The sequence below is a fragment of the Myxocyprinus asiaticus genome, chromosome 41, assembly GCF_019703515.2.
Source record: "Myxocyprinus asiaticus isolate MX2 ecotype Aquarium Trade chromosome 41, UBuf_Myxa_2, whole genome shotgun sequence".
Lineage (NCBI taxonomy): Eukaryota > Metazoa > Chordata > Actinopteri > Cypriniformes > Catostomidae > Myxocyprinus > Myxocyprinus asiaticus.
The window spans coordinates 26,465,897-26,481,487 of NC_059384.1; the positions used below are offsets into that span (position 1 = coordinate 26,465,897).

Sequence of the window (15,591 nt, forward strand, 5' to 3'; positions counted from 1 at the left end):
TGTTGTGGAAAGAACAGTTTTGAACACTTATATTTAAAGCCTTCTCATGAGACTTTGGTGGGGTTTTTTTTATTTTTTTTTATGATGATGTCTGGTTTTCTCGATGATATTTAGAAAAATCTTTTGAAAAACAGCCCAAAGTGAATTACTTGTGTTGTCAAAATGGAGTCCAAGAAAGAAAGTGGTAATCAAATCAAACCAATACACAAATATGCAGCAACTATTCACAGGGAAGAAAGAGAGAAGTTCAGTTAAATACATATTTGCAGCCATTTTAAATCGCAGCTGTTTGTTCCCCACCTCTGTAGGTCCTGTAAATATGAAGACCAAATATTCCATGTCTGACCTAAAGTCCAAATATGCTGATAAATCTTGGAATGAGACCGTTCAGCTGGTGCGAAGATGTATGGTAAGAGAACAATCGTCAATGAATACCCCAAAAAATTAAAATTCTGTATTTACTCAGCCTTGTGTCATCCCAAGCCTGACTTCAGTGGAAAACAAATATCTATTTGATGGAATTTCATGTTGTTCTTTTCCTTACAACGAAAGTGAAATGTATTGGTGCGTTCAAGTCCTCCTGGGAAGTTCTTACTACTTTGTTTAACTGGCGGTCCACATAGTAAAAGTGCTCTGAAGTTCGTACTTACGAAGACGGGAAGCTTTTTTTTTTTTTTATTAGCACAAATGCAACAAAATGAAGAGCAAAGGCATGCATTAGTTGTGTAATTTGTTTTATCTACTTATTTTTATCATTCTTGTGTGGCCACATATTGATGGGAAACGTAGTTTTGTTGCAAAAGCTTGTCACGCATTAGCCAGCTAAATATCTCCTATTTTCTGTCATTTTATCGTTATTTGTCATAATAGTACAAACATGCATATAAACTAAACTGCACTGTCAAAATCCTCAACTAAAACTGAATTATTACCAATAACAATTTGCTTCCGTAATGATTCTTAAACTGACACGCCCCCAACTTGTAAAGTCAAGTTTCTCACTCGTAATTACAACTTTGTGGTGGCATTCATGTGCGTTCAACTCATGTAAATATGATCATTCCGACATGACTTGAATGCACCATATGGTGACTTTGAAGCTCCAAAAAGTACCAGAAAAGTAGTCCATATGACTTGTGAACTGTAATGTTTTGAAGCCATACATTTTGGTTTTTGTGAGAAATATACAGAAATGAGTTTTGAGTTATTCACTAATAATCTTCCTCTTCACCAAAGCTCTCAAGTCTCATTGGGGTTTGTGTGCTTCAGAAAATATCGCACCAGGTTTGACATCAATGTTGTCAAACATATTTGGTTCTTGCATACCTCATGACCAATCATGATGCGTTCGACTGTTTGAATTGAGCAACATTTTTTCCTTACTGTCTTTTGTATATTGTGGTAGAAATCCCCATCCACTTAACTGGAACAGAGCAGCTTAAAAAAATAAAAATACAGTTTGGAACAACATGAAAGTGTGAATATTTTTGGAGAACTATTTGTTTAGACTTTCTTATATGGCTTATAATGCTTACAGTGTGTGCACATTACAAATCAGATGACATCATATGGAACAGGTCCAGGTTGGGCCAGTTGTTGCGCATCAGCCAAATCATCAAAACTAACCTAGGTCACATAGAGCTGACCATGTGCATGCATAACCTTCCAAATCAAATCCAGATGTGGAGCTTGAGCAAGACTGTTGTGGTCTGAATAGAAGCGTGCCAAAAAAAATATGCAAACAATTAGTCCCTGTTCAGCAAAATGGAAAAATTATCAAATCTGTATTCTCTCCGAGCAGAAAACAAGCAGGTGAAGATTTTTATTTTACAGGACAAAACAAAAGCAGACAGCAGAGTTTGTGAGCCAATCACAAAGTGTCTTCAGAAGATCAACGAGGCACTCAATGGTAAGTTACCCTTCATAGCGCAGTGCGCTACAATTCTACAAGCCTACCACAATTAAACTTTTGTGTTTATATATTTTGTCTGTAGTGTCCTCCCTAAAAGCCATGGTGTCCAGACTGGAAATGGTTGCCAAACAAAGAGGGTTTGAACTTTTCACACATCAACCACTCAGATATTGCTCTCAGATTACAAAAAAATCAATAAAATGTATGCGTTAACATCATGGGTAGAATGCAGGAGAAAGTGTTCAATGACAGTGAGTCACCATTTTTCTTTGGTGAAAAGATAGTCTTACCACTGATCAGTATTAAATTGAATCTTTCAGATCCTATTGTCGTGGTCTTATTCACAGACATTTAAAAAAAATAAAATAAAATATATATATATATATATATATATATATATATATTATTAAAATTTTTTTTTATACATATGTAAATGTGGTCAGACCTTGGTACTGACTTTTAAAAAGAACAATGTCTGCATCATGGCCCATATTTTTTCTGTTTTTTATAGATTGGGATCACACTTAAGCCCCACAGAGACTGTGTGTTATCTGACAGCAGACCTGTTTTACATTGAGGTGGTGATGTTGCCAGGGGGCCAAGTGGAAGACGTGAGGGTGGCCCATCACGGTGAAGTTCCTGTGGTGAGACCAAGAGTTCATGAGTTTGTGAAAGAGATTCAGTAAACTCTGTTAACATGCATCTTTTATGTGTTTTATAGTCAAGCACATCACTTCTTCACTTGCTAAGGTAGAAGCTTCTATTCTCTATGGAGCAACTTTCACACCATTGAAACTATTTTAAAGTTGCTTAGGGTTTGGCCTGTATAAAAGGTTTATTCGGTCCACACAGGATGAAGAAATTTCAAGTCTTCTCTCTGAAGTTGGAGGACCTTGCCTCTTTTTACAATATACCAGGAGACAGGTATTGCTTTGTCTATTTGATTATGGATTAACCATCATTATTATTCTTCTAATGAAGAGTATTCTTTTGCAGTGATGTGAAGATTAAAATCTACACCTCCCTTCGGCACCTGGAATGCGATCTTTTTAAGATATCGCATTTACCAAGGTGTGGGCAGCCTAAAGAGTGAAGTTACACCTGTTTCAGAATGAAGAGATTATCTGTATGGTCATATAAAGCAATGAGTTCATATGGCCGTATACGTTCCCTGTAATATAGATCTTTGAGACAAAGTGACCTTCATGTTGACCTCATTCTGAATGGCAGGATTGGGAACGTCCAGCCGGGCAAAGAGGGTATGCAAAGGATAACACTTTTTTTTTTTTTTTTAAATTTGCACATTTATATTTTAAATATCTAGTCATTATTTCTCCTCACAGGAACACCAATGAAAATCGAGTACTATATAAGTCCATTAGATGTTCTGATGGGGATGCCAAGCACGGGTATTAAAAAGCAGTCTCAAAGTTACATCTGATCCATTCTAAAAACTCTTAACATTTTTATTAATTTGTATTATGCCTCAAATGACATTCTGCCTTGATTACGTAACTACATGATAATGTTATGATACCATTGGACTTTACTAGTGCAGAAGTCTTATGCTTGCAAGGCTATTCAATTCCATATAGGCGAGGTTAGTCACGGCCAGGTTGCCTTGGTAACAGTGGGGAGCAGTGACACCTCACACAGGCTGCAGATGGAATCCTTGATCCCTTCTCCGCCCCAGGTCGACTCATTTGGGTGTGTACCAGTGGAGTGTTTTATACCAGCTGGTTTCTTGAGCTTTGTGTCATTGATGTTTTCATTAATTATGGTGTTTCAATGTTTGGGTTAAGAATTAAAAATCATGCACTCAATTTAATAAAATATTTGATCACACCAATTTGAAGTTGTGAGTTCCAAAGCACAAGTCTAGTTGTTGTATCTTAACAGGGGGATTTGCGCCCCTAACACAAAGGATGTAGGTTCAACTACTGACCACAAAGAAAATGGGAAGTTCTAGTCGACATTGTGCCCTTGAGAAAGTCTCTTTACCCTGTCTAGCTTCATAGGGAAGACTGTATTGTATGTCACTATCAGTTGAGTTTAAATATGTATTTTTTTTCCCTTTGTGTGTGTGTGTGCACATTTAGGTTTTCGGTATTTCAGCCGCTCACTGAATCATGCTCTGAATTACTGCCTGCCACCTTTCTCCTCAAACTGCAGCCACCACTACCCATGCTTTCATCCTTCATTGAGAAAATGGCCAAGATTACAGGTGTCAACATTAGAGCCACTGGGCATAATACACAGATTTAAAAAAAAAAATGTAATACAAACTGAAAACATTTTTTAGAACATTTGATTTTATTCCAATTCCATAAAACCGTTTCCAAGCGATAACATCAAGTGCATTTGATATTAGTAACCAGACTCCTAACAAACACATATTGTCCAGATGGTGTTATACCTAAAACACCCCTGCAGGTGGAGCCTCTACCTCAGCTTCTCATGAAGACCAGCACCAGCTTGAAGAACTCAAAGATGTCCTGGGCAGAGGTGGTTCAGTTTATTGTGGTATGTTTACATCTTTTTAAGATATTATCTTCTACCTAAAGAACTAAGTTAGCTGTGATAGCTTTTATATTGCAGAGATCTTATGGGATATCCAGAACTGAAGTTTTGTCCATTACTGGCTGCTGTTGGCCTAGATTTGTTTGTATTGGGTTGTACTTGTCATTCTTTGCTGCTAGCACAGTGTTTCTTTTGGTACATCAGAAGCAACCATTCATTGATTGTACTGGTCTGTTCTGTCCTTTTTATCTTGGTTGGTTGCTTTCACATTTCTAAGCCACTGCCGGCCTCTGAGTGCCACAGTTATGTGCTTTCTGGGGCTGAATGGGACCATGAGGCATGGAAAGGAGCCCTAATTCACACAGTCCCCTTCTCTCATCCTGGCCACGTCCCTGTTTTACTGGAAATCCTTCGCCATCAGTCTGCTATCAATGTACTACTGGCGAGCTGTCTCAGTAACCCCAACCACCACATAGGTTATTAATGTGACTTATCAATGTCTTCAGCTGTCAGTAGACTGGCAAAACATTCTCTTGGCCTTCTCATTGGCATTTACTGTAATTTAAGATTGAGTTATTGCCTTCTCACTTTTAATATAGATGCTGGCTCATTGTATGACCTGAGATGCGAGATCCTTCCAGAATCAGACCACTGCCTTTCTGTTACCTTTAGTCTTCCAGATGGCAACCACCTGGCTGTCCGTAAAGACTTTTGCATATTCTATCTGTATTTTATTAAGCAGGAGGGACAAGTCAATTAATTTGTGATAACATTATGCTACAAATGCTACTGATTGATCTTAAGTTGTAATGAACCTACATGTTCCTTTTCAAGTGCCATTTTTCTGTTAGAAGTTAGCTGCTGACATAGGTGCAGTACAGGGGTATACACAGTAGCCAGGTGTACAGCTGTTTCATGTCAACTGCACAGAAACTGTATTGATTAATCAGCATCCAGGACCAGAACTAGCCATTTTATAAGGCTTATTTGATTAATGTCAGGCATATTATGATGTATTCATTTAGTGAAGTTAATTGGTATTAATGCTGACCAAAATCATTAAACAATGCGAACAATTTGCTTTGTGATATTAGTTAAAAATGGGTAATATTTGCAGTGTTAATGTCATGTATTGCTCTCTTCTCTAGTTCTGGTGATGGTTGTAGATTCTCGTCAGGTGAGCTGCAGACTTCTGATGCCTGATTTCATGGATCATAAACTAGATGACTACATATCCAGAGTCCTTATGCGGTACTTACTAATGCTTTATTTTATCACCATAACTTGTTGCTCATGAAAACAAATGTGACCAGTCTGTTTGCATAGACTGTTATGGATGGAAAACATACTCTATATTTAACACACAAATGGACTGTTTTCCAGAACACAGATTAGACTTGGATAAAGACTTTCAACTGGAGAATCACTGTAAAGAATTTTCCTGATCCTATACCAAACTGTTGTCTGTACTCTGGAAACCATTTTTTCTTTCTTTCCAGGTGTATGTCCATTCCCATAACAATGAGGGCCATACGCAGGAAAGTGGCCAGTGTGATGACCCCTCCCTTGCCTGCAGCTGACCAAGAGCCCACTACTGAAATGGAGGGCATCTCTTCAACAACTCCTCCCCATCCTGATGCATCTGTTCCTAATATCATCAATAGCGTTTACCTGTCTGCCTCAATCTCGCATGAGGCCGTTAAGGAGGAGAGTCTCCTCTCTACTCCAGGCTACTATGATATGTCTGGTGCTAATGCCCCAGTGGCTGATAATGCTAATACAGATGCTATTGCTAACCCTTCTTACTGTGCTTCTCTGAGTGTCTATTCACACTGGGTGACCAGTGGTCATCCTGCAGAGATTCTATAGAGCAAGGGCTGATTTTACTACAGAGTATATTTTAAGCAAATTCTTATCCACTTTTAGAACAGTCTTAAATAAAGAGATCATGCTAAAAGTTATGTAGTATGCAGGTTTAACCCTGGTTTGTATTTTCCCGTCAATGTATATCTACACACAGACTCTCAAAGGTTTAACCTGATTTTACGCTTTACGTTTGGTGACATTGGGGTCTTCTAAAGGGGACTTAAGTGTGAAAACCTTTACAAAAGGAGAAAAGATGTATGAATTATGAAGAAACCTTGAATTTTTTTAATTTATAATACCTGACTTTTTATGTGCTGCACTTTAAACGGCTATTTAAAAAAAAAAAAAATTTTTTTTTTTTTTTTTTTAAATGACTCCATAATAAGAATTAAGTTCTCTTCAGATCTCTGGTTTAACAGTTAAGTAATTGAAAACCACATTTTATGCAGCGGTCTCAAAGTTCTTTCTGTTTTAGTATATCTCTACATGTACTGCAAATGTGAAATGAGAAATTTCAAATTTGAAACTGAGTTAAAATCAACACTTTCCCAGTGTTTATATGGAAACCACCGAAAAAGTGTTAAATTAACACTTTCTAAAGTGTTGACGTTTTGAACACTGCAACCGTGTTAAATGACAAACTCTTAATGTAACATTTTAACACCAGTATGGAGTATAAGGACACTGAATTGGAGTTGATAAGAGCTTCTAATTGAACACCGAACCAGAGTTAAAGTAGCACTGAATAGTAGTAGTTTGTGCTCAATTTTAAATTTACACTCAAATAGTGTTGATTATACATTATAGTATGGTAGGTAGTCCATGTAATAGTTAAACTTTGCTCACAACACCCATCCTAACTCCACAAGCCACTCCATAATACAAAACCTGAAAGAAAAAAATACATTTGTTTTTTCTACACGCTGTACAATTTTTACAGGGCATTCAAAACGCACCGTATATGACTGTATGAGGTAACAAGTAACACACTCATCCAAAGCAAATTTCTGGTACAACATAGAAAAGTGAATTTGTTCCACACAACTTAATTTCAAAGGGCTTATAGTACCGCAATGGACCAGGCTGAATTTAAAAGTTGAGCTCTTGTTATTCAGGATGAAAGTGCTCTACAAATGTAGTCTCCCTTTGTGAAACAAAGTTAATCTTGTTTTGTATGTAAATAGGCAAACAGTCTTACCAAACACTGGCATCTTCTTAAAATCAGTGCCAGCAATGATATTCAACAGTTTCTTGTCCATCACAACATAAAAACTGTTGATTGTCTGCTTGCTGGTCCCTGAAGAAGGTATGGTTGCTGATGTCCCTGATTCTCAAAGTGTTCCTCTAGGCTCCTGCAGTACAAAGGAAAAAACTAAATCCCATACAATGAGTTACCTTATCTTATAGAGTTGTAACTCAGTGTTATTTTTTTTATATTTCAGGAAGTATTGTAATCAAGCTGTGAAAAACAAAACTTTTTAAGTAATGTGATATTGAGCATGTTTTAACTCACTAAACAAATGTAAATTTGGTCATTATTGTACCAGGACACTCATCCAAGGATTCAGCAATGTATTGGTTTCTGGCAAATGTTTAAGCACTCGTAAGAGAAGTCACTGCTTGTCTGAAGATTTTTATTATTATTAGAAAGTCTGCCACTTTTTAAGCAGTTTGGCAGCTGTTTCTGGTGCAAAAAGGAGGCTGAATGCTTGAGTATCTGTAAAGTTGGAAAAATAAAAAACATTTTATTGCAATTCACCTTTAAGTGGATTCAAATTACAAACATTGCCATGGATATCTGGTCAATTATTTAATGAATGCTTACATGTATTCTTTGTGAATCAAATACCTTGGTGAATAATTGATTACATTTATGAAACTTTCCAAAAATGTAACTTTCTTAAAAATGCTTTATGCTTAAGCTTAAAGCCAGTATTTCAAGAACTTCTACATGACAAGTGAATTTTACAGTAAAGCTCCAAAATGCACATAAAGGCAGCATAAATGTAATCCATACAACTCCTGTGGTTAAATCTATGTCTTCAGAAGCGATATGATAGGTCTGGGTGAGAAACAGATCAATGTAAAATTATTTTTTACTGTAAATCTCCACTTTCACTTTCACATTCTTCTTTTGTTTTAGCTATTTGCATTCACTGCGCATATCGCCACCTACTGGGCAGGAGGAGAATTTATAGTAAAACATTACTTAAATATTGATCTGTTTCTCACAGAGAAATCCTTGTTTCATCCTAAAGGCTAAAAATAAAAACAAATCTCTAATTAATTGGTTTCTAAATTCCATTTTTAAGATGAACACAATACCATAATCATGGTCACAGTCAGCAGCTGTTAAATATATGCAACTTAATTAATAACACAAATAATAAGGTTTGCCAACGGTTGCCGGTGAGGGGGTCTCCCTTCAACATTTCAGCATTCCACAGGATTGCATGTGTGTTAGGAAATGGCTTTTGATGCCGCTTTAACACACTGTCTAGCTACACCTGGCGCGCTTGTCCATTGATGTGATGCAACGGCATGAGGCTGTCTACACTGAACGTGTCGAAGCGAATGCTCTAAACCGTTTAATTGTCTTGTTGGGAGGAGTATCGACAGTGTGTGCAGCGCAAAAAGGAGAGTGGCATCCATTTACTCTCACAGCTTCATTGATTATACTGGGATCTATCTGCTTTTGACACAATGCTCGTGTCTGGTGTAGGCAAGGAACAAAGGGCACTCATTTCGGCTGAAATACGAGACTTGCTGGATAATACTGGACAGTTGGCAACATTAAATAATAAATACTAGTGTTACCTGATTCTAAGAATGTGTGGCTGCTTACAGTGCACTCAAATTTGCCTAAACTGAGACAGATATGTGGTGCAAACTATGCAGAATTCCCACTTTTTTAAGGCACCCGTGGGGGAAAAAAAGTTGGCGTAACATGCCCGTACACCATACATAACTACTTAATGAGAAAAACAGCTAAATAAAATACCCACAGACACTAAAGATCTCTTTAAAACACTACTATTTTATGACCGAAAGTAATGGTCAAGGACATCTTCGGATAGTTCAGGCCTTCTAGGTAGCCAACGATGATGTCGATGAATAATCCGTTTATTGTAAATTTGTTGCTGTATCTGAAATAATTAAACTAACATGCAAAGAATAACACATTTCGATATAAAATGTACTGTATATAAGATAAAAACTTTTAAGTAGCTCCACTCACCAGTAGCTGCTCTCTGCAAAGAGGGGAAAATGGCATCTGGAAAATTCCTCAGCCACGCATCACTGCCCAAATGCCCAGATATTGAAAATAACACTGGCAGGTGTTGGATACCTGTAACTCTGTGATTTGACACCCACAATCAAAAAAAGGATTTTTGCAGGTTGTTCAGTTTACTTAAGTAAAATGAACTACAGCAACACAATTCTAGAAAATTTGGTCTAAACTTGATTTCATTACGTTCTATCCAATTAAATGTATAAAAATGAAGTTTATTTAATCAATTTAGAGTTAGGACTACATGAATAATTTTTGTACATTGATGAAACTGGGCAGGGGATTTCCATTTCCCAGCATGCTTTGCAGATGACTGGATGGGGTGAACAAATGTTGAATTTAAGTGTTATTTTATGCATTTTTGAGTAAGATTATAATAGGAGGAGATTTGTTCATGTTTAATATTGTGTTGTATTGGCATTATAAGGAATGGTTGTTAGGCTGGAGTTTTTGGGTTACCACTGTGGTGAAGATTGGCGCTTGTTCTTAGGTTGAGGATGGACTTACACTTTAAGTGATGTTTGATTTGAATGCTGTTTAGCTCTATATGCATTTGCTAACAAACTGACCGTATAATAGTTTCGCTGCTGTTACATTTGCTCACCTGGCACATACTTATGGTTAATAAAATGAATTCAACTTAAGGCAATTAATTAGATCTTATCTAGTTGGTCTTACAAAATAAATTTGAGTTTGTACAACTAGAACAAGTCAGTTCAAACCAATAATTTTTTTTGTTGGAAAAAATTCATTTAATTGCATGGAAAAGGTTTCCTCAATTTAATTAAGTTCAGTGAACAATATAATGTTAATCTCATAAAATCTAACACTAGAATCTCAACACTTACCTCTGAAATGCCTTAACACTGGAATTTTAACAATGGTGAATTTGCTGTGTATCTGTGTGTGCCAGACTGCGTCACTAGAGCCCTAAGACAGGAAGTAGATAGCGTTTTGGGGTTGCATACTGCCGAAGTGGAGTATTTTGCTGTAAAGTATTTCTGGGGCTTGGCATTTGACCCCAGTCCAGACCAGGGGTGTAAAGTAATTAAATAAAAATACTAAAGTATTATACTTACTGTAAGTATTTATTTATTTTGGAGATTTGTACTTTACTTGAGTGCAGTTAAAACTGAATATTTGTACTTTTACTTAATTACATTTCCAAAGAAAAATTTTTACTTTTTACTCATAATTTTATTTCAACTTGAAAAGTACTTATTACATTTTTGCAGATCATTTTCTTTCATCTTACTGGACTGAAGCCGCCTTTTCACTGCATCTGACAAATGACAGATAATAGACTAGAGGCCAGTCTTTTTAAATGGAGTGTCGCACTGCGGGTGTGTGGAGTTTCAACCATCTGCAGATGCATCATTTCGGATTTGATTTGAGCTTCGGTGTGACCACCCGATTGAATGTGAGTAATTATTCAAAACTATTAGCTTTTGTTTTTTTTTTGTTTTTTTTTGCTACTTCAACAGATTGGACAGTTATCAAGTCAAAAATGATCATTCACATTGCAAATATACAATATAAAAACAAAAGTCTTTTGTAATTAAATGTGTACCTGTTGTTCTACACTTGCCTTCATATTTAAATCATATCTATGAATTTCTACTCCCTATCTGCTGAATTATCAATGTTGTTGTTAGACAACTATTAATCATAATAATAACTATAAAACCAGCAATGATAATGATTATAATAATGATAATAAAAATAATCAGAGTAAATATTAATTACGAATTTTATTGAATTCATCCATCTGCTCAACAGCAAAGTTTGGTAGCCCTCAGAAAACAATTCACAAACCAACAACATTACTAACTTTCTTCAAAGCATTTTTTATTTATTTATTTTATCTTTCTCTATGTCTCAAGGGGCTAGGTGCTCTGACATCACAATTCGTGAGTACCTTCTCCCATACAACAAACATTGCATGACTGTGAAAACAAATTATGTGGTTCATTACACTTCTCGGGTAGTTCCGAAGTGGAATGTCAACTATGTGGTGCTAAAAGTGAGGGAAATGTTCTCCCGAACATTTTTAATGTTAATGCTCTATCGAGATTTAAATCAACAAAACCTACCTCCCTATAAACCTTAAACCTAAACCTGAACCTAACTGTGTCCTAAACCTAGTGTCAGAAAAAGCAAAAGTGAGATGAAAAATAAAATTCACTTCATTTTGTGGTGCTTCTATAACACTTTGGGCTCACGTGTCAGCTTGCATGCTCTTCAGTACCCCAGTCATTTACATCATAAGTGCAATGCTCTATCAGTTGAGCTACCGCACAATTTGATCACAATTGAACAAGCTTCTAAATGTAGCTGCTTGTATAATGCAAATGTTAAAATGAGTCGTGCGCTATGTTTATTTGTCACAAGATAATATTGTGTGAGAAACAGAGCAAGAAGGGTTTATGAACTGATAATCTGCCGTTTTACTCGTGATTTGAGTGAAAAGGGATCAAAGTATTTGTTGTTTTAGTGCCTCTAGTGTTCATTCAACCAGGAAATTGCCGTGTTACGTACAACAGGCCACATAAAAATCATTTAGCAAAAAATGTGTTATTATAACGTTTCTATGACCAGGTTGTGAATGTCACTGGGGGAGAAATATGACGGTCGTCGGAGACAGTAACAAGGCGACTTAACAAACCAATCGAACTTAACAACATCCTCTCTTACACAATCTCTTCTCTTGATTTCATTCTAGCTAGGAAAAAAGTTACTTTTTTAAATTTTTAATACTTAAGTACAATTTAATGTGAATAAATTTACTTTCACTCAATTATGTTTTTGGCTAGATACTTGGACTTTTAATTGTGTGAAATTTTCACTCAGTATCCATACTTTCACTTAAGCATAATTTCTGAGTACTTTTTACACCCCTGGTCCAGACAGCCAACACACCACTGAATGGTACCATGCAAGCCAAACAAACCAATCCAAAGAGAAAAGAAAAAGAAAAAAACTTTTCTGAAATTTGACATTAGACTCTGCATAGGCTTCTATTTAATTAATGGAAAATAGTCATTTAATATACAACAAACAGGAGTCATTGAGGTTTATAAAAGAAGTTTAGAAAATAAGGTTTGGGCATTTTGGACACGTTTATATTCCTGGTCACTTTTACAAGAACAAAGTTTTGTCAGATTAAGAACTTGTGAAAAATTATGAGGAGGCTTTTGTCAGAATTTGATAAAATGATAGATGTTGACCCAGGGTCACTAGCACAAATAATCACAATGTCAGCACTTTCAAACAATAAGGAAATTTGTTCACTACAACATGAAGGTCAATTGGCCTTAACTAACTGATGGAAGTTTCAAGGAAGTAATCCTTCGACAAAAATACCCTTGTGTATGATTGCTATTTTGTTCAGAGTAAAAAGTTTCCGCTAAGAGTCCCTAATAGCTTTATCCTCAGGAAGTTTCTCACTAACAATAGAATGGATAGTAAGGATGCAGACTAGTTTGGTTCATAGATCAGGAGTCAATTTGTGGGAAACCTGTTCTGCTGCCATGCTGATCAAAAACTACTATTGACCTCATTTATAATTTAACATAGAATTCTGAGATATACTGTGTAATGCCACCATTATTTAATTCATTCATTTAAATAAAAGAGGCTTAGTTGATTATTTGCTATTTGCAGCTTTTATAAGGTGTTCAGAGATGCATCTGCATAGCAGCCCAATGTTAAATGGACCATATTCCCGTTCCATATTAGGTCATCCTGTTTATCATTGCTAAACCCTGAGATTTGGCAAATCAATTTTGTCCACTTTTTTCACACTATACAAATGTAAACATTATTTAAAATAAATATATACAATATATATATACACTCACTCACTGGTCACTTTATTGGGTACACATGAAGATGTGATTATCTAATCAGCCAATCTTGTGGCAGCAGTGCAATATATAAAATCATGCAGATATGGGTCAGGAGCTCCAGTTAATATTCACATCAACCATCAGAACGGGGAAAAATGTGATCTCAGTGATTTGGACTCTGGCATGATTGTTGGTGCCAGATGGGTTGGTTTGAGTATTTCTGTAACTGCTGATCTCCTGGGATTTTCACGCACAACAGTCTCTAGAGTATACTCAGAATGGTGCCAAAAACAAAAAACATCCATTGAGCAGCAGTTCTGCAGATGGAAATGCCTTGATGATGAGAGAGGTCAACAGAGAATGGCCATACTGGTTTGAGCTGACAGAAAGTCTATGGTAACTCAGATAACCACTCTGTGCAATTGTTGTTAGCAGAATAGCATCTCAGAATGCACAACAGGTCAAACCTTGAGACGGATGGGCTACAACAGCAGAAGACCACGTCGGGCACTTTATTGGGACCATAGAGTTACTAATAAAGTCCTCAGTGAGTGTATATATATATATTTCCCCATGCACCAAAAACTATAATGCTGTTTAAAAATGTCAATTTTATTTCTTTGGTGGGTCTCAACAGGATCTAATGGGGTTTTTAAATTCAGGGTCTCTTTAAAGTTGGTCCAGCCCCTCTGTCCCTCCTGTACATTCACAGTGGAAATGAGCTCATGTGGTTAGTTTCTCTTCACATTTGTCGGAACTGCCCGTTCAACATCAGCGCAACTTTTATTCTACAATCACTCTGACAGAAGCGGAGTTTGTTGTTAACTGCTGTTCGCGCTGCTGTTTACAATGTTGCATTATAAAGAAGACGTTTCCTTTTTCGCATAATGGAGCTACATTTCGTCTGTTCGATGACGTATCGTGTGTAATCTCACTTGCTCACATATGTTATTCTGAGGAGAGACTATGCATTATTCAGGATGGGTGCGAACAATAGCAAACAGTATGGAAGTGAAGGTATGTGATCTCAAAGAACTGAAAACACTCAGCTCATTCTTTTCGACGATGCTTTATGCTTTCTGAATTTTTAATCTGAATCTTATGCATGCAGATCTTGGGAATTTTGTATGCATCACATAAAACGATACGGGAGCATTAAGTGTGCTAATACTTTATAATTCCATTATTGCCTTGGACTGTAATCCACTAATTCACTGAAAAGTTAGTCTTTAAATTGTTAGGAGATCTCCATGAAGGATTCAGAAATGCCTATGAATGCCTATGAAGCAACAGATATATATAGTTTAGTATATTATTTGTGTAATGAAATTATAATTGAATGATTATATAACTAGATATAATATATATACAGTATATAGTTTTAATTATAATTGTAATGTTTTATTATTCATATTTGTATTACTGCTACTGTTTATTTATTTATTTCACTATAAAGGTCCAAAGGACTGAACTAAAATACAACATTATTGATTATAAAAAATGTTTTTGGGGTGAAGTAGCCTAGTGGTTAAAGAACTTGGTTGGTATCCAAAAGTCTGTAGGTTCAAGCCCTGCAAGGTGTGATCCAAGAACATCATGTACTTGAGCAAGACACTCAAATGCAGGTTGTTCCAGGGGGATTGTCCTGGTAATAAGTGTAGTCCAGTTCACTTTGAATAAAGGTTTCAGTCTAATGACAAATTAGTAGTTGATTGAGCTTGAGCTGTTGTTTGTATTGAAGTGTATTTTGTGCATTTCTGATCCCAGAAGTGGCGGCTGATATTTACAAACAGTAAAGTTCTTGAGTTTCTCCACCCCTGTATAATGGTGTCCTCATACAAGTGCAGCCATAACTCCAGCTGACTGCTTGTGCTCCATATTCCCAGACGAGGTACTGATGTGGTAAACGAATCAAGTGGAAACTTCAGTTGTGTATACTTCATGCAGTTTTGGTCAGGTCTCCATCTCCTTTGATCTAAATAATGTTGCTCTGCTGAGATCAGCAACTTCTCTCTGGTTTTAATAGACTGTTTTATTTATCTACTTGTGGTTCACTTCAAATGTAAGTACTGGTATGGTCATCCAAGTTGGTGTTCTGTTTTAAAGAGTGTGAATAATTACAGAAATATGGGCCAGATTTAGAATCCATAGAT

General features: G+C 36.3%; 2 protein-coding genes across 6 annotated transcripts in view; both read left to right on the plus strand.

Moving 5' to 3' along the window:
- The first annotated feature begins 316 nt into the window (after window positions 1-316).
- On the plus strand, window positions 317-6,301 carry zgc:111976 (uncharacterized protein LOC553663 homolog). The gene is made up of 17 exons (XM_051681956.1): window positions 317-409; window positions 1,834-1,909; window positions 1,995-2,049; window positions 2,424-2,556; window positions 2,634-2,662; window positions 2,765-2,836; window positions 2,909-2,983; window positions 3,095-3,171; window positions 3,256-3,321; window positions 3,508-3,619; window positions 4,012-4,136; window positions 4,317-4,435; window positions 4,710-4,908; window positions 5,032-5,133; window positions 5,581-5,683; window positions 5,932-6,063; window positions 6,193-6,301. Exons 1-17 carry the CDS (start codon window positions 320-322, stop codon window positions 6,299-6,301), a joined length of 1,674 nt encoding a protein of 557 aa, XP_051537916.1. The 5' UTR covers window positions 317-319.
- Window positions 6,302-10,538: 4,237 nt separating this feature from the next.
- Window positions 10,539-15,591, plus strand: part of LOC127431511 (F-box/LRR-repeat protein 7-like) — a 70,037-nt gene continuing 64,984 nt past the window's right edge. For 4 of the 5 annotated variants that reach the window (XR_007895617.1, XR_007895618.1, XR_007895619.1 and 1 more), the window contains exon 1: window positions 14,172-14,455. Coding sequence is in view for 1 of the 5 variants with exons in the window: in XM_051681950.1 (XP_051537910.1) it covers window positions 14,419-14,455 (37 nt within the window). In the remaining 4 variants the exon portion in view is untranslated. Of the gene's footprint in view, window positions 10,671-10,825; window positions 11,011-14,171; window positions 14,456-15,591 lie in introns of those variants that run through there. The other variant, XM_051681951.1, reaches the window with a different exon arrangement.